This window comes from Salvelinus fontinalis, chromosome 26, assembly GCF_029448725.1.
Source record: "Salvelinus fontinalis isolate EN_2023a chromosome 26, ASM2944872v1, whole genome shotgun sequence".
Lineage (NCBI taxonomy): Eukaryota > Metazoa > Chordata > Actinopteri > Salmoniformes > Salmonidae > Salvelinus > Salvelinus fontinalis.
In genome coordinates this window covers 37360391-37378524 of record NC_074690.1, presented here as the reverse complement: position 1 = coordinate 37378524, position 18134 = coordinate 37360391, and the positions used below count along the sequence as shown (strand labels likewise).

Here is an 18134-nt window from a genome sequence, read left to right as displayed (position 1 = left end):
CACAGTGGGTCCTCTGGCATGGCCATTTAGATGCCTGTTTCAAAGGGAGGTCTCTGTGATCCTGTAGAATGTGAGAGAACAGAGTAGAAAGTGGTTATGAGGAATATGTGACTATCACTCCATCTCCGAGGAGCAAAAATGTACTTCACCCGATATGGAAAATAAGGACGACACCTTTCAAACTGAAACAGGTGATACCCTCAACTATTTATTTATGAACTTAAACTTAGACTTCAGGATTGCCTGACAGTACTCAGTGGATAAATGCCTAGTCCTGCAATTTCCTTGTGTTAACATCTTGAATTGTTCAGGAAAACTGCTAATCTTCTGACTGTTGAATATTGGGGACCAACTCCCTAAAAAAACTATTTTGGGTTGGTGTGAGAAAGTGCATCTGTGTGTGTTCGAAGAAAGAGTGAGTGGTGGTTTTATAAGGTGGTTGATAACAGTGTTAATCACTAATGTCATAGAGAATGTGATCATCAGAGATGTGTCAGAGTGTCTTTTTGCACTTGAATTGACGACATGTAGAGATTATTTTAGAAGGAAAGAGAAAATCACATACAAAAGAGGGGGTACAGTCTAAAATGTTGTTCTATCTATAATATCAATATAGGATGAAGTGCTTTCTTCTCCGTGTGATATACAGTAACCATTTATGTAGTTGTGAAAAGATAAACACCTAAGGAATTTGTATGAAAATACAAGAGGATGATGGAGAAACTAAGTGCGAACATGGTGGGTACGAGGAAGGGGGGGGGGGGCATGTTATGGAACGTCAGGAGGTAGAGAGTGCGAGTGAAAGACAGATGGTCTCTCAGTGGAGTTGTTCCCCCACTCCCTCTTTCTTTCTCACTCCCTCCTGGATTCTACATCCTCCCCTGACACCGGTCCAGAACGTTACCTCATTCCCTCTCCCTCCCCCTAACAATATCCTCCTCTTCATCCTCCTCTTCATCCGCTTCTATGGTAGCCGAGATTCCTCACAAGTGCTCTACCTTTCTTCATCTATCCTACTCACCATTTTTCCTTCCTTCTCTCAGGTCCTGGAACACACTCAAACGTCTATTTGCCCATGCTATCCTGCCACCTACTGCCACTGTTGCAAACCAGCCCAGAATCACAGGAGAGATATCCATGAGAACAGAGTGAGAGAGATAGAGGGCGGGAAGGACAGACAGATAGTGTGGGGTAAATAGGGGGAGAGACTGTATGTTCTGACTTCGTTGACTTCTGCTGAACACTGACAACTCCAAACCCTCCTGGTTGTCAGTCTGAGTCCTACCTGTTGACAAACCTCTATATTTATTACTGGGAGACTTCCTACATAGCGTCTCCACTAGGAGGTGGGATAGGAGACTGCTGTCATAGAACAGGGTGGTAGACCAAGTTCAACCAATTGAGGACACTAATGATCCTGCTGAATATCAGCTACAACATCAATTGTGAGACATTTTAGGACCTGAGTGACATCGATTTAGCCTGGGCATATTTATCTATGTCTGTAATCTTTCAAAGTGACTCTCCTCTATACTAGAATTAATAACAGATATACAATCAAAACAAAGCAAGTTAAAAGCATGTATCCCAGGGTGGTTCGTTCATCCACCTTAGAGCCCACAGTGTTGCTGGGGCTGCTGCTCCTATGGGGGCCTCTAGGGGCCCAGACCCAGAATGACACAGAGCCTATCGTCCTGGAAGGAAAGTGTTTGGTGATCTGTGACTCCACTCCCAACTCTGAGCCAGCGGGAAATGCCCTGGGCATGTCAGTACGCTCAGGCACCGGCCGGGTGGCCTTCTCTGCCACCCGCCAGACAAACCACGAGCCCACAGACATGAGCAACCGCACCATGATCATCTATTTCGACCAGGTGAGCAAATTCAAATAAATATTGACCATATAAAGTAATACATCAACAGGTGAGGTTGACCAATGCCTTATACATTAATTATCTTTGACTGATTAGTTTCTCTTTGATTGATCATTGATGAATGATTGATTTCTATACCCCATCACTCCCTATCTCTCTTATCATCCTGTGTTCATTCTCTCCCTTTCTCTTCTTACCTCAGATCCTGGTGAATGTGGGCAATCACTTTGACCAGGAGAGCAGTGTCTTCCTAGCCCCCAGGAGGGGAGTCTACAGCTTCAACTTCCATGTAGTGAAGGCCTACAACAGACAAACTATCCAGGTGAGAGAGACATACTGTACATGCCATAAACATAGAGCATGTAGCATAGCACCATGCATGTCCCACAAATAGTTAGTTGTTTGACATTGAGACTAACCGTGTGGTTGTTTCTAGGTTAGTCTGATGTTGAATGGGTGGCCAATGATCTCAGCCTTCGCTGGGGACATGGATGTGACGCGAGAGGCAGCCACCAACGCAGGCCTAGTGATCATGGAGAGGGGAGACAAGGCCTACCTCAAACTAGAGAGGGGAAACCTGATGGGTGGCTGGAAGTATTCCACCTTCTCCGGCTTCTTGGTTTTCCCCCTATAGGGAGACAGCCTGCAGGATGGAGAGAGGAGGACAGAGTGAAAAGATGGAGAGATAGAGGAATGGGGAGGGAAAAGGGTGAGACTGAAAAATATACATAATTTAATGTCTGAGAGAAACAATAAAAGATGAGGGGTGGAGGGAAACACAAAGACAGAATTTGCATGGTAGATATGTGAATTGTCTCATGTGTTCAGTTTGTGTGTCCTTTAGGGTAGAGGAGAGACTATTTTTGTTCAGACACCAGAGTTGATGCGCACTATGGCACAAAAATGGCAATGTGCAATCAATTTGTAGTATCTTTTTCATTTACACTTTTAAACATAACAAGAAAAGTAAATCCTATAGCCCCTTAAAATATGGCAAGACCTGATTACAACATTTCAGTGACTTTGAATCTCTGGCATTTTTGCCTAACTTTCTGGCTAGCCACCCTGGCTTACTGCTTTATTTAACCTGCTTGTCCCGTAACTAATTATATTCCCTATTTGCCAGTATGTGTTTTGCAGTGTGCACACCTCTTAGGAAGATTTATATAAACAGGTCATATTAAAGTGAATATATACATTAACCCTTTGTCTCTTTTTGGTGAGTATTTCGAAGTCTATAGTGGTACAATGTGAATTAGATTTGTTTTTTTTATTGTTGGTAGTTTCATACTTCGACAATTACATTAGGCTACAAGGTATCAATATTTTACTCTTACTTTTCATTGAACCAGTGTCATGACAACTGTTTGTAAATATAGCTCTCACCACCAGAGTTGGCATGGTGGCAGGGCATTGGCAAGGGGGGAGAGCATAAGGATAGTGAATAACGGACACTCCTCATAGGGCTACCAGTCGAGCACAAACAGATGGAAGCTTTGGCGAGCACACAAGCACGTCTTTGCCGGACTCCTGTGGATCAAGTGTGGTGTGCTGTCACAACCAGTCATTCACGCTTCCTTAATTCATGACAGACAGACAGACAGTAAGACACAGAGTTAGAAAAGCTAGAGGGCGCACTTGAAAAATACTGATTAGCGTGCATATAAAGTAAATTGGGTGGGACTGACCTTATTCAAGACAATGTGGAAGAGTCTTGCGAAGTAGGCCTATCACCTCCTCTGTAGGTAGCAAACATTTGCATTACAGCTTATGCTTTGCCATTCCCGACAAGAAATTGTTTGTAGAGCAGTGGCGATTTCGGATGAAAATGATCAATGACATTGTACTGATACTAGGCCTACATTATATTTCCCTAAAATCAAATATCATCTTTAAATTATGACATTTGGTCACATTTGGCTACAGAGGGTAGTGCGCACGGCCCAGTACATCCCTCGGGCTGAGCTTCCTGCCATCCAGGACCTCTATACCAGGCGGTGTCAGAGGAAGGCCCTAAAAATTGTTAAAGAGTCCAAACAACCAAGTCATAGACCGTTCTCTCTGCTACTGCATGGTAAGCGATACCGGAGCACCAAGTTTGGGACCAAAAGGCTTCTTAACAGCTTCCACCCCCAAGCCATAAGACTGCTGAAAAGTTAATCAAATGGCTATCAGGACTATTTGTATTGACCCCCTTATTTTTTTGCACTGACTCTCTTGCACAAGCTCGATGTACACTTACTGGACTCTAACCACACATTCTACACTGACGGATACACACACACAAATACACACACACACGCATATTGACGTCACACACACACACAGTACATTCTTGAAAGTATTCAGACCTCTTGACTTTTTCCACATTCTGTTATGTTACAGCCTCATCCTAAAATTGATTAAATTGTTTCCCCCCTCATCAATCTACACAAAATACCCGATAATGACAAAGCAAAAACAGTTTTTTAGACATTTTAGCAAATTTATTAAAAAATAAAAACCTAAAATATCACATTTACATTTAAGTATTCAGACTGTTTCCTCATAACTTTGTTGAAGCACCATTGGCAGTGATTACAGCCTCAAATATTCTTGGGTATAACACTACAAGCTTGGCACAGCTGAATTTGGGGAGTTTCTCCCATTCTTCTCTGCAGATCCTCTCAAGCTCTGTCAGGTTGGAAGGGGAGCGTCGCTGCACAGCTATTTTCAGGTCTCTCCAGAGATGTTCAGTGCTCTGGCTGGGCCACTCAAGGACATTCTGAGACTTGTCCCAAAGCCACTCCTGCGTTGTCTTGGCTGTGTGCTTAGGGTCGTTGTCCTGTTGGAAGGTGAACCTTCGCCCCAGTCTGAGGTCCTGAGCACTCTGGAGCAGGTTGTCATCAAGGATCTCTCTGCACTTTGCTCCGTTCATCTTTCCCTCGATCCTGACTAGTCTCCCAGTCCCTGCCGCTGAAAAACATCCACACAGCATGATGCTGGCACTACCATGCTTCACCGTAGGGATGGTATTGGCCAGGTGATGAGCGGTGCCTGGTTTCTTCCAGACGTGACACTTGGAATTCAAAACAAAGAATTCAATCTTGGTTTCATCAGACCAGAGAATATTGTTTACCATGATCAGAGTCCTTTAGGGGCCTTTTGGCGAACTCCAAGCGGGCTGTCATGTGCCTTTTACTGAGGAGTGGCTTCCGTCTGGCCACTCTACCATAAATGCTTGATTGGTGAATTGCGGCAGAGATGGTTGTCCTTCTGGAAGGTTCTCCCATCTCCACAGAGGAGCTCTGTCAGAGTGACCATTGGGTTCTTGGTCACCTCCCAGACCAAGGCCCTTCTCCCCCGATTGCTCAGTTTGGCTGGGCAGCCAGCTCTAGGAAGAGTCTTGGTGGTTCCAAACTTATTTTATTTAAGAATGATGGAGGCCACTGTGTTCTTGGGGACCTTCAATGCTGCAGTAATGTTTTGGTACCCTTCCCTTTTTTGGTACCCTTCCCCAGGTCAGTATGGAACGCCGTTTGGGTCTTTGCGTGTCAAAAAATACATCAAATAACACTATTAACGGTTAAATAAGCTTTTAATTTGACATGTCAAATAACACAATTCTATTATACAATGTTTTGTGTGCTGAATTTGCACGTGCAAGCCAAGCGCCACCCCTACTATCAGTAGCACTGTCAAAGCTGTAAAACAAAATCTGCAAACAAGCACACACTGGCCACGAACAATGTGTTTACGTTGGTAATAAAGCATAATTTCTTGGACCGCTACTTCTGGGATAGCTAGGTAGCTTTAGCTTGGTACCTAGCTAGCACCAATACAACCTGCCTGAAAACAGTGACCAGTAGAAAATGCAGTCATTTTTATTATTCTTAGCAATGATTTAGGAATCCTTGTAAGTATTAGCTAGGTAGCCACTTGTTGTTTGCCTATTGACATTTAACTCTAGTTCATGAAAATAAATAGCTAGCCAACTACTTAATCCTGTTGGCCAAAACTAACATTATAAACAGCCAGCTAGCTTCATCTGGCTAGTGAGGCTCAACCGGACCGGATTATGTGTTGTGAAGTGTGAGGATCCGTGTTTATTGCGCTATAATTTAATATTAGCAACTGTTGGTCTAGGTTCCTGTGTGTGTGCTGGAAGTAACATTTTGCCCCAGATAAGTGAGCTGAGAAGCTGTGGGCAACCTTGAGCAAGAACAGTATGCTTTCTGTGCAGGTGCAAATAGCTCAAACAATGTAACAGAACTGTCTGAACTCAGTCTCTAGGGTGTGGGAGCGTAATCTACACAGCAACAGCGCCGGACACCAAGGAGCGCCAAGAGGCTGGGACCAGCCTGAGCGCTGGCGATAGGCTGAGCAAGTTTAAACCCCACTCAGCCTCTACTGTGATAGGCCAACAGACGGGTTGGAACTACGTCTATCACAGTATAAGAACAGCTGTTTACTTACATCCTGCCAGTTCTCTGTTCTACCCTGATAGGTGTTACAGTGAACCTGTATATACGAAAATTGAATTTACCATTTATCGCTTGAGTTTAATAAAAATACTTAAAGTATATTCGGTGACTCTGAATCGCATTTTGTCCTGATACCAGATTTGAATTGATGCAAATCCCTTATAGAAGCTAGCCACAATAAGGATTAGGCACAATAGTGGAATTTCTGGTTTGCCTTCAAAATAAACGTACCTCTTTGAAAGTGATGCAGAAGGTTAAAATTGGCGGAGTCATGCCATATTTAGAATAGATAATGTAAAACAATGTTTGAATGTGAAGCAATTAAATGGGGTATCAGTCTACTCGGTGACACCCACAGAACACAACTGTGAACTCTTTACGCAAATATTAGCGTTGTAGCTCTTATCGCGTGTGTGAAATCACCTCCCCAGTCAGCCTATTGTGTGTATTGACATTCATATCGCACTGTACAGCTTTACCTAAGGATTGGGGATCAATTAACTGATTGGTCAACAAGCTTATTTGACACGTCGTATCTTTTTTGACACGGGAAGACCCAAACGGCGTTCCATAGGGCTGTTCCTCAACACAATCCTGTCACGGAGCTCTTTGCTCTGACATGCACTGTCAACTGTAGGACTTTATATAGAGAGGTGTGTGCCTTACCAAATCATGTCCAATCAATTGAATTTACCACAGGTAATCCAATCAAGTTGTAGAAACATCTCAAGGATGATCAATGGAAACAGGATGCACCTGAGCTCAATTTCGAGTCTCATAGCAAAGGGTCTGAATACATATATAAAAAAGGTATTTTTTATACTTTGGCAAAAATATCTAAAAACCTATTTTCTCTGTCTTAGTATGGGGTATTGTGTGTAGATTGAGGATTTTTTATATTTAATGCATTTTAGATTAAGGCTGTAACATAACAAAATGTGGAAAAGGTGAAGGGGGCTGTATACTTTCTGAATGCACTGTATATTCACATTCCTTACTGTATATTCACATTCACACACACTCTTCACATTGCTGCTTTTTTTGTTGTTGCTATTTTACTATTTTCCTTTAGTTTATTTAGCACATTTGTATTACTTTTTATAAACTCTGCATTGTTGGTTAAGGGCTCATAAGTAAGCAGTTCACGGTAAGGTGGGGTAACATGATGTATTTGGCGCAAATCTCTATGATATATGCCACAAGATCAAAATATAATATTTTTATGGTGACAATTTGGTCAAATTATTGCCATTCAGTTCCTTTTAAAATATAATTAGGGACACTCTATTGGGAGAATAATAAAGGAGCCACATCAATATCTCCTGAGATGCGATCATACCGACTGCAATAAAGACAACTTGGAACATGTCCACAAACACACAGGGGGCTAGGTTACTTGGTTAAAAAGCAACCAATCGTAGTAACGCATTACAAGTAATCCAGATTACGTCGTTACGTAATCAGGCCGTTGCAGTGCGCTTTGTCTGGGGTGTATTCATTACGTCTTGCAACGGAAACTGTTTACAGTTTAAAAGAACCAAACAGCACCAGATTAGACTACATCGGGTGCAAACGGAACAAACAGGGGGGGACCTACCTGAATCTGTCAAATAGAAAGTCTCGTTTTCGATAATAAAAACTTCCGTTTGGAGTAAACTGTTTCTGTTTTAACAAACGAAACGTTTTGCAACAGAATTGCCGAAATGAATACACCCCTGTTTGAACGCTTGCAGTCTCGCACTAAATACGACACATTGCGCGGATAATTTCTTAAAAATGGATGCCGGTGCTCTTGCCACATCTTTCCATGTCTGGCAATATAGACAACATTTCATTTTCAAGGAATTAAGAGACAAAAATATGACCGTCCAGTGTGTTCTATGCAAACCCAAAATCCGCATGTTGTCTACCTCCAAGAACTCGACATCAAATCTGAAGAAACATTTGGAGGTGAGTTGAATGCTTTCAATTAACATGTTCTATGGTGGGTAAAAAAAAAGCAGGTCGTTTGTAAAACATGTGGCCCGTACCAACTTTATAAACCACCTCCGGCCTAGCTACTAACGTTCTTTCACAATAAAATAATGACGGATTTACTGTGTTTTGATTGGGTGCTGGTACATTTCATCGAGCCTATACGGACATTTCATTGGTTCCCTCATGGGTCGCCATATTCTTACCACACTAAACCTTACCATAACCATTTTACAGTTCAACGTCAATTGAATCCCAAGGATACTGTATAGCAAGTACCAAAAAAAGTCACTTGGAAATGAAATTCTAACATTTTAATTGAAATTATATTCAAACATTGCAATGCATCGTAATTTTCACCTACTCGAAAACTGCAACAACAAAAAACACAAAAACAGCAACAACAAATACATTTTTTGGGGGGGGAGGGGGCAGTGTCTCAATACAGAGGCATGTATTCATCACGCCAATTATGTTGCAAAATGTTTCTTAAATGTAAGCGAACGAAACGGGGATGGACCTACCTGAATTTGTCCAATAGAAACTCACGTTCCGTTTTGCAATGGTTTTGTCTAATGATTAAACCTCTGTATTTTGTGACTAGAAAAAGTTGAAAGTAAAGGGATCAACCAAGTTTCACCTGACCTGTTGTTTCCTATTAGTAAAGACGAAGGAGATGGAGATGAGGTGAGGAAGCCACATAAGGCGATTGAGATGCACCCATAATGAAATGTATATCATGGACATATGAGGTACTACTACTGCAGGTCAGTGTAACTGCCCTCTCAGCCTTGTAGTTTTTTGAATGGGCTTCGAGCGCCAACAAATTATGAAAATGTTCTTGATAAAAATAATCGCCGTAAAAGGTACAAGTAAATTAATCTACAAATATATCTTAAAGGAGCAGTTGCCACATCAATTTTTTGATTTTTAAATGAATGATATGTACCCATTGATTCTTGAAGAATATAACTTATAAATGCCTCATAAGCCTAGTTCAAATGTTATACTCCATCAGAACCTGAAATATAAGCTTGTTTTACGCCAATGTTTGTAATCAAAGTCAATGTAAACAAACACTACATAGCCTCAACTTGGTTAAAACTATAATGGATGGCCAGTCCTCACATTCATAGCTCTGTCTATGAATTTGAGAGTGGTTACATTTCTCCAGCCCTGTCTCTCAGATTTTTACAGAAACAGGGATGGGGAGTTTGCTTTGCTGTAGTTTCAACTGCTGATTGCCCCTTTAAATGAAATTTGATGATATAATCTTAAAGCACATTCAAAAGATTATGAGACAGTATCTGACTCTGGTACATATGACAATAAATAAATTGGGTGTTCTAGGGATGTTCTGATATACTGTAAATGAAGGTGTATTAATACATTATTTTTTTAAATTGTATTTCAGAGAAAGCATGCAATCGTGTATCTGAAGTCGCCTAAAGGTGAGATGGATGGACCCAATGGATCACCCACAGACTCTCCTAAGGAGCCACGCTACAAGAAATCCAAGCTGGAAAACCTTGTCAATCAAATGGCGTCACAGCCAAAAGTGAACACCCTGGTCTTCAACTTTATGGTGGAAAATGTCCAGTCGCTGTCTGTCTTGGAACAGCCTGCTTTCAGGAAGTTGATTGAGGGCTTAAGTGGAGGGAAGATGTCCATGACCCGAAATACTTTTATCAATGGAATTATGATGGCATACTCCAAAATGAAGGAGGAGCTAAAGGAAAAGCTGAACAGTGTACAATCTGTGTGCACTACAGCTGATATCTGGTCAGCTCACAACAGAAGCTACATTGGGATGACATGTCATTGGATTGAGAAGAATGAGCTGGAGAGGAAGTCTGCTGCACTTGCCTGTGCCAGAATACGGGGCTCGCACACATTTGAAACAATTGCAGCCAAAATACACGAGATTCATTTGGCTTACAATATTGAAAACAAACTTCAGGCTACAGTCACTGATAATGGCAGCAACTTCGTCAAAGTCTTCAAAGAGTTTTCAAAGGGGGACAATGAAAACTATGAAGATGACATTGTTGAATTTCAGGACGTGGGCACCATACTTGACGGAGCAGATGAGGCCATGCACCTCTTTCTGCTGCCGCACCAGAGATGTGCATCGCACGCATTGAATCTGATTGCCTCCCACGATCTAGCGCAAGTTCTATCACAGGGAGAAACTGCCCAAGTGTACTGCAGCGCAATGGCCAAATGTTTTGCCATATGGAACAGCGTCCACCAATCCCCATTGGCTATAGCAGCAGTGGAGGACATAGAGAAAATGAAATTGACTGCTCCTTCTGTGAGTCGCTGGATTTCTGAATACTCTGCAGTGGAAAAGATGGTCTCTCTCCCTGAAACAAAACTAATGGATGTTTGTGACAGCTTTGGGGTCCCAAGACTGCTATCTTATGAGATAGCATTTTTAAAAGAATACATAAATGTCTTCAAGCCACTTGCTTTTGCACTGGAACTCTTCCAAGGAGAGCAAAAATGTTTTCTTGGATTGGTCATACCTACGGTACTCACATTGAAGAAAAAGCTATGTGAGAAGAAAACTCTTGCACTTTATCTCTTGGACGTCATCAACCCTGTTCTAGACGCGATAGATTCCCGTTTCAAACAGCTCTTTGCCAGTCTGGATGCAAAAATGGCGACAGCAACTACACCACAATTCCGTTTGTGGTGGCTACCAGAAGCTGAGAGGGAAGACATGCATTTGATGCTGGTGGCTGAGGCAACCCGTTTGGAGCTGACTGATGGTGCGCCAATCAGCAGCGACAGCGTGCAGTCAGAAGATGAATTCTTTAGTTTCGGACCTGGGACTGGCAACAATGATGCAGAAGAGGAAGTCCGGAAGTACCTCGAGGGAACCAGCAAAAATCTCAGTTGCCTGAAATACTTCCAGAGAGTGAGAAAGCTGTTCCTCAAATTCAATGCCATCCTACCCTCAAGTGCTCTTGTGGAGCGCCTCTTCAGTCATAACGGGAACATTCTCACCCCTAAAAGGAATGGTTTGACTGATGATCAGTTTGAGCAAGTTCTCCTTTTGCGGTACAACAGCAAAATATGCACTCTGGACAAAATATTCCCTGGGTAAAAATTTAAAGGGATTTTTTCACAGATCATTTATCAGACAAAAGAGGGTGGTTGGAGGAGCTATAGGAGGACGGGCTCATTGTAATGGCTTGAATGGATTTAATGGAACCGTATCAAACACATCAAACATGAGCAAACCACGTTTGACTCCGTTCCATTCATTTAATTCCAGCCATTACAAAATCACTCAGTTTATAAATATATTATACCACGGGTATGACAAAAGATTACTTTTTACTCTTCTAGTTACGTTGGTCACCAGTTTATAATAGCAACAAGGCACCTCGGATTTGTGGTATATGGCTGTATCCAGGCACTCTGCGTTGCGTCATGCATGAAAACAGCCCTTAGCTGTGGTATATTGGCCATATACTACACCCCCTCGGGCGTTGCTTAAATATACTTATTCAAAATATTGAGTTATGTACTAGTTAAATGCAAATGTCTACTTTTCTATTTTATTTTTAAAAATTACACAATGCTGCTAGCCTACTTTTTACACGTGATTACATAGAAAATGAGTCTAACGTAAATAAAATGGAACAGGTTAAAATAATTCTAAATATGCTTCTTTGTGATTTTATTAAACATGAGGTTCAAGTTTTTATTTTAAAAGAAGTCAAGTAATGTGTATCCAGTAATGGATTTTGTGTTTTCCTACTGTACAGTACATGACATTGGAGACCTCCAAAACAGAGGAACAGGCTCACACTCACAGTTCACCCACACAATCACCTCTAGGCGGCAATGTTGAGTTGTTAAATCTAGTTTGTGTGATTATATTTACTCTGTTGTCCACCTATCTTTAAATAAAGGTAAAATATATATGTTTATCATGGATGCAGTATGTTTTAATAACATTGTATCCTCTTCATCTCTATAAGGTGCCTCACTGGCAGCATAGGAGTAAATGACCCCTCACAATTACCTTTCAAATGCCACGTTGTCCAGTAACTGCCTCCTGAGGAGATGATGTCCATACCAGAAAGACTCAGGCCTTCATCTCACTTTAGCCCAATTAGAAGAGTTTGTGTATGGCGCTCTCTTTTTAACTTTACACTGGGTATTGTCTTGTGTGTTTATTTTTGGGGTACACACAAACTGAACTGGCACACTACCTACTAAAAGAGGCCTCCTACTTTAAACTAGGCAAGTCAGTTAAGGACAAATTATTATTTTACAATGACGGCCTACCTCGGCCAAACCCTAGCCGGACGATGCTGGGCCAATTGTGCACCGCCCTATGGTACTCCCAATCACGGCCGGTTGTGATACAGCCCGGGATCAAACCAGGGTCTGTAGTGACGCCTCTAGCACTGAGATGCAGTGCCTTAGAACGCTGTGCCACTCGGGAGCCCCATAAGCCATGGTGCATTTCAGTTTTGATTTAGCCTGTAAAAATGTCTATGAAAATAAAATGTTTTTTTAAAATAAGTATCTCTGGTCTGGGTATAGCTACAATTTTAAAGATGGGTTAAACAATGTGTGAGTGAGCAAACATGGTCTCCTTTTTGTAGAGTCTGAAAATGTAAGACTATGAGGTCACATTGTTTGATGGTTTGCAAAAAAAACACCATAGATAGAGAAATGATTTATGGAATATATGACTTATCTTAAAATCGTACTCAAGTTTAACATGCGGCAAACTCAGCTGCTGGTTTGACAGCAACATCCAACGTGTAGGACTGCTGAGCCAAATTGTCCCAACTAGGCCGCATTTATTGTTTTCTCAACCTAACTATGTCCATTACTGTCTTCCGCCCAGGATTTCGTTCATTGGATGATGGACAATCCATTTTAGCCAATGGCTTGTAGGGATGATGCCGGCTAGTGTACATTCAGACCAATGATAGTCAAGTGGGTGGTATCCGAGGGGTACACTTTCAACGTTTTCGCTGGCAAGAACGTTAGTTCCTGCTCTTTCCTGGCCGTTTCCTGTAATCGTACAGTGTTGTGAGACGGAGAAAGCCATGTGTGTCGATGCAAAGGTAAATGTAGCACCCCGAAATGATAACTGTGAGAGTCGAGGCAGTGGATGGTTATTATGCGGTATTTTTTTTAAATGAATAACAGACGTAGTCCATCCCAAATGCCATTGCGGCCTTACCCGTGTCTGATCGTAGACAGGCTAGTATGGTTATTGTGGCACGTTGCTTTGGTTTGGTCCGGTTTGTTGATGAGATTGAAAGAGTGGATGGTATGCAGTAAATTATGAAGATGTTAGCTATTGACTGACATATTGCAGTAGTTATTTATATACCTTTTGAAATAGATGTTAATCCTAACCTCGCTTTATGTGGGTTATGCAATGCCAATAGCCATTCAATGCTAACGTTGTCTCTAACCGTTTTGCCGAGAACAACACAGTCAGAAACGTCTGACCATGTATAGACAGATGGGTTTCTCCCACTGCCATTTAAACTATTAATTTCCATACAAATACTGCTTTTAAAATGGTCTATGCTCATAATGAAGGCATGTTTGATTCAAGAAAAAACAGAAACCACAAGTTTGTTGTTATAGGTAGCTAGATGGCTAACTAGTTAACCAACTAGTTAGCTAACGTTACTAGCTAGCTACCACATGACAATTCAGACCATTTCACCTCACCAAGAGAGCAGTTTTAGCTTAACCACTTTTTCCTGGTTAAGCTAAGTCTTTATCTTCTCCTTTTCTGCTTTAGGAAAGAGACCTCAGCGAATGATCTCGCAGATGGGAATCCATCCCATCATTACACACAGCGCAGAGGACAGAAATAGGCACTGAAAACAAGGAAGAGGAAAGGGGTGAGGAAGAAGTGGAGAAACAGGGGGACTCTCCTCTTCCCCGAGCGTCTTTCTCTGGTATCTAGCTCATTTTCCCCACCATCTACACCACCACTCCAATATTTGTCATTGGAGGATACAATTCAATTCTCTGCACTGGACTGAAACCACAGAATTAGTCAATTTTAGTAAGTGAATTATATGTTATTGATATGCGTTCTCAGAATAATATTGATGAACTTGGATTAATAAAAAATAATTTTTTGTTTTTCCAGTAGTTTTTTTAAGTGCACATTCTGGGCAGATTTACGGATTCCCTGTCTTTCTGACTGAGAGCAAGGCTGTTTTGTTCTCTAAATCTTCTGTGGACTGGGCAACATGGCAGACCCCATCATGGACCTCTTTGATGACACGCCGCTGTTCAACCTGGATGCTCTGCCAGGCGATGCCTTCGCCCAGGGTTCCTCAGACCCTGTGGAGGAAGCTCTGAAGCTGGCTCTGGGGCAGATTGAACCCCCCTATGAACCCACCCCAGCTCTCAGCATACCAGTGGCAGCTCCATCCATCCCAGACCCGGTCCCTGTGCAGCAGCTGGCCCCAGTCCCATTCGCCCTCCCTCAGACTGTTTCAATCGCTTCAACAGTACCTCAGACAACACTCTCTGTAGCCAGTAACACTAGTCGGGCTGCCACAGTCCTGCTGGGCTCACCTCTGACTGTCAATAGCTCTGCTGGCACCACACAACAGATCACAACACAACAATTCACCACACAGCAGCTCACACAGATTGCACAGCAGCTTACTCCTCAGCAGCTAGCTGCCATCACCCAGCAGGCGGGAGGGCAGGGAGGCTCCAAGATCGTTATCCTGAAGGGACCTGGGGGGCATGCACAGGTGCTGCAGACTGTTCCTGGGACAGGCTCCCAAGCGGGGAAGGTCACCTTTGCCAGGGTACTGTCTGGAACCCAACTTAGGCCTGGCATGCAGATATTGTCTGGAGGAACGGTCCTGAACCAAGCGTCTCCTGGGCAGGGACAGGTGAAGGTGGGGACTGGGATACAGAGGCTAGTTCAGTCGCCCAACAGACCCCTGAAGCAGGTGCAGTTGATCTCCATGCCCCAGGGCCAGACGCAAACTGTCCAGATGCAAATACCGCAGGCCCAGCTTGCCCAAGCGCAGCAAATCCAGCTACAGCCCCAGACACAGGTGCAGCTACAGTCTACCATGCAAACACAGGTTACTGCCACTGCTACAGGCACCACTTCAGTCCGACCACAAGGGGTTACCCTCACTACAGTGCCACAGCAGGTAAGACTGCCCTTTGACCTGACCATCAGAATGATCAAATGCTTTGTGTTGAGTAGTCAGGAATACAGTGACCTGGTCTCCACCTCAGGTCTCAAGATTGTACATTTGTAATTTAATCAACATCTTCTCATTTCTAATTGATAATTGCTCTCACCTCAGGGTGAAGCTAAGAGGATCACCCTGGTGCTGCAGCAGCCCCATGGTGGCACGACCCAGGGGGGTGCTGTGACGGTGGGTGGGTCAGGTCAGCTGCAGCAGGGCCAGCAGCAGAGGCTGGTGTTGGGTAACCTCCCAGGGAAGCTGGTCCTCCAAGGGGGTCAGCTGGCTGCTCTCACCCAGGCCAGGGCAGGGCAGACGGGGGCGCAGCCTAAAGTACTTACCATCCAGCTGCAAGTGCAGCAGCAACCCAACCAACAGGGGGTACCCAAGGTAAGGAGGAGTGGCCTGAATTAGTAATTATAAAATGATCCTCAATCATTTAACTAATCAGAAATACTGACCTGCTCTATGAAGACTTTGATCTGTAACTTGAACTGTCTCTGTTTTGCAGTTTCAGCTGGTGTCTGGAGGGCAAGGTAGCAGCCCACAGGTGGTTCAGATCTCCCAGGGGCAAGGTGGACAGAGACTGGCCATGCCCCTCAAACTGCTGCTGCAACCACAGGTATACACACACATGCCTCATGTATGTGTAGTTGTCCTGAATTGCACATCTCACTAGTTAGTGTTTTTTTTTTTTTTTTCTTACTCTTAACTCGTCCATCTCATCTCTTCCCCAGATGAGCTCCACCTCCACAGCAGGCGGTACTGTCTCCGTAGTGAAGGTCATCAACACCTCGGCTGCCGGCTCTGCCCCTTCCACCACCACCACCATGGCATCAACAGGGATACGGCTAGCCAAGGCCCAGGAGCCTGTACGGCGTGTGGAGACCCTGGGCAAGCAGGAGAAGGCCAACCGCATTGTGGCCGAGGCCATCGCCAGAGCAAAGGCCCGGGGAGAGAGGAACATTCCACGAGTCCTCAACCAGGACGAACTGCCTGCTGGACAGAAGGCTGCTGACAAAGGGGCTGCTGCGACGACCACTGGCACACCTGGAGCTAAGAAGAAGGGGGGAGGAGGCGGGAGTAAGAAGAAAAGCCCACCAGGGATAGGGGGGAAGAGCATAGCTTGTGCTGAGAAGAAAGGCAAGTCCAAGGCAGCAGGTGGAGCTGCTGTAGGGACACCTGTAGGGGTGGCTGGAACCAGCGGCTGCAAAAGCAAAAGCAAGGCAAAGATCAAGTAAGTTTGTTAGGAGCAGTTCTGTCATTTAACTTTGAGTGTAATATCTATTTTTCCGAAACTAACCATCTTTCTCGTCCTCCTCTCTCTCTCGCCCCAGTACGATCACTCTAGTGGGGGGTAAGAAGAGGAAGAGGAATGCCTCCTCAGACCACTCTGATGGGGAGTTGAGCCCTGCCTCTCCCTCTAAGGCCCTGGAGGAGGACATGCTAGCGGTGAGACACATCCCTCCTACTGACAAACCTACATACAACACAACCACTTTCCCCCCCCACACACAAGCATGACGCTACATTACACTACTGTATAGTATGATCTCTTTTTCTATCACCACTTTGTAAATGGCACTTCAATAAACGCACATCCCTGATTTGACGTTTATGAACATAATACGTTCAGTGTTGTACTGGCTGTTTGTGTTAGACTTCCTGACTGATGTCTGACTTGTTTGTATGTCCCCCACCACCACCACCACCAGAAGAGGCGCTCTAACCGTCAGGTGAAGAGGAAGAAGTACACGGAGGACTTGGACATCAAAATCACCGACGACGAGGATGAGCCGGAGGAGGACGTGGACGTAACCACGACGGCAGCGGTGGCGTCCATTACCGGAGGGGCAGCGGGGCAGCTGATGGGAGAGCAGCTCAAACAGGAGCTGCAGTTGGACGGGGACGGCCTTTCCAGCATGCAGTTCTTTGTGGTGAGTGGGAGATCTCATCAAGTTTGGGCTGTTCTGTTTTGTTTATCACATACATGTGTGTTATACAGCTGTCATTTGCATCACAGGAAAACCCCAACGAGGAAGATGCAGCAATTGTAGACAAAGTCTTGTCCATGAGGCTAACTAAAAAGGAGGTGAGTGTGCTTACTGTGCTATTTATTTCTTATTTTAATTGTTAGTATTTATCGACTTTGCTGATTTTAAGAAGTTGCAAATCATTATGTATCTTTGTTCCTCTCTCCATATTTTAAAGGTGTCTCCAGGACATTATATAAATGCTGAGGAATTCTTTGTCAAATATAAGAACTAGTAAGTGTCACTCCTTTTGTTCGTTGTTCCTGTCACTCCTTTTGTTCGTTGTTCGTCCCTGATTACGGTCTATTGACTAAAATACTGGTGTGAGATCCATTAAATTGTTTGGGGTATCCATAGCTAACTCCTAAACCCTCCTGTTCTCTCTCTCAGCTCTTACATGCACTGTGAGTGGGCCACTCTGGAGCAGCTGGAGAGAGACAAGAGGATCCATCAGAAGCTGAAGAGATTCAAGATCAAACACGCACAAATGAGACTCCTCTTACAGGAGGTAAGGGAATGCCCATGGCCTCTTTCACAGAAAAGCAGTAGCCCTCCAATTGACAAGTAGAT

The 18134-nt window shown here is 43.7% G+C and overlaps 3 protein-coding genes across 11 annotated transcripts in view; all 3 read left to right on the top strand.

Moving 5' to 3' along the window:
* The first annotated feature begins 19 nt into the window (after positions 1 to 19).
* Positions 20 to 3073, top strand: cbln12 (cerebellin 12). Its single transcript, XM_055883757.1, has 4 exons — positions 20 to 191; positions 1044 to 1871; positions 2074 to 2193; positions 2308 to 3073. Exons 2-4 carry the CDS (start codon positions 1581 to 1583, stop codon positions 2503 to 2505), a joined length of 609 nt encoding a protein of 202 aa, XP_055739732.1. The 5' UTR covers positions 20 to 191; positions 1044 to 1580; the 3' UTR covers positions 2506 to 3073.
* A 4754-nt stretch (positions 3074 to 7827) lies between these two features.
* Positions 7828 to 12250, top strand: LOC129824252 (uncharacterized). 5 transcript variants are annotated; one of them, XM_055883752.1, is made up of 3 exons: positions 7828 to 8284; positions 8976 to 8995; positions 9723 to 12250. In XM_055883752.1, exons 1-3 carry the CDS (start codon positions 8215 to 8217, stop codon positions 11418 to 11420), a joined length of 1788 nt encoding a protein of 595 aa, XP_055739727.1. In that variant the 5' UTR covers positions 7828 to 8214; the 3' UTR covers positions 11421 to 12250. The 5 variants fall into 5 exon arrangements, with proteins under 5 accessions (XP_055739727.1, XP_055739730.1, XP_055739731.1 ...); XM_055883755.1 differs by having other exon boundaries at positions 8976 to 9075; XM_055883756.1 differs by having other exon boundaries at positions 8971 to 8995.
* A 1053-nt stretch (positions 12251 to 13303) lies between these two features.
* The window catches only part of LOC129824251 (chromodomain-helicase-DNA-binding protein 8-like), a 33666-nt gene continuing 28835 nt past the window's right edge, over positions 13304 to 18134 (top strand). For 2 of the 5 annotated variants that reach the window (XM_055883750.1, XM_055883746.1), the window contains exons 1-11: positions 13304 to 13407; positions 14103 to 14372; positions 14460 to 15492; positions 15652 to 15921; positions 16043 to 16153; positions 16269 to 16768; positions 16869 to 16983; positions 17247 to 17468; positions 17555 to 17623; positions 17743 to 17798; positions 17955 to 18072. In XM_055883750.1, coding sequence (XP_055739725.1) covers positions 14563 to 15492; positions 15652 to 15921; positions 16043 to 16153; positions 16269 to 16768; positions 16869 to 16983; positions 17247 to 17468; positions 17555 to 17623; positions 17743 to 17798; positions 17955 to 18072 — 2391 coding nt within the window. In that variant the 5' untranslated portion in view covers positions 13304 to 13407; positions 14103 to 14372; positions 14460 to 14562. Of the gene's footprint in view, positions 13408 to 14102; positions 15493 to 15651; positions 15922 to 16042; positions 16154 to 16268; positions 16769 to 16868; positions 16984 to 17246; positions 17469 to 17554; positions 17624 to 17742; positions 17799 to 17954; positions 18073 to 18134 lie in introns of all 5 variants that reach the window. The other 3 variants (XM_055883749.1, XM_055883748.1, XM_055883747.1) reach the window with 3 other exon arrangements.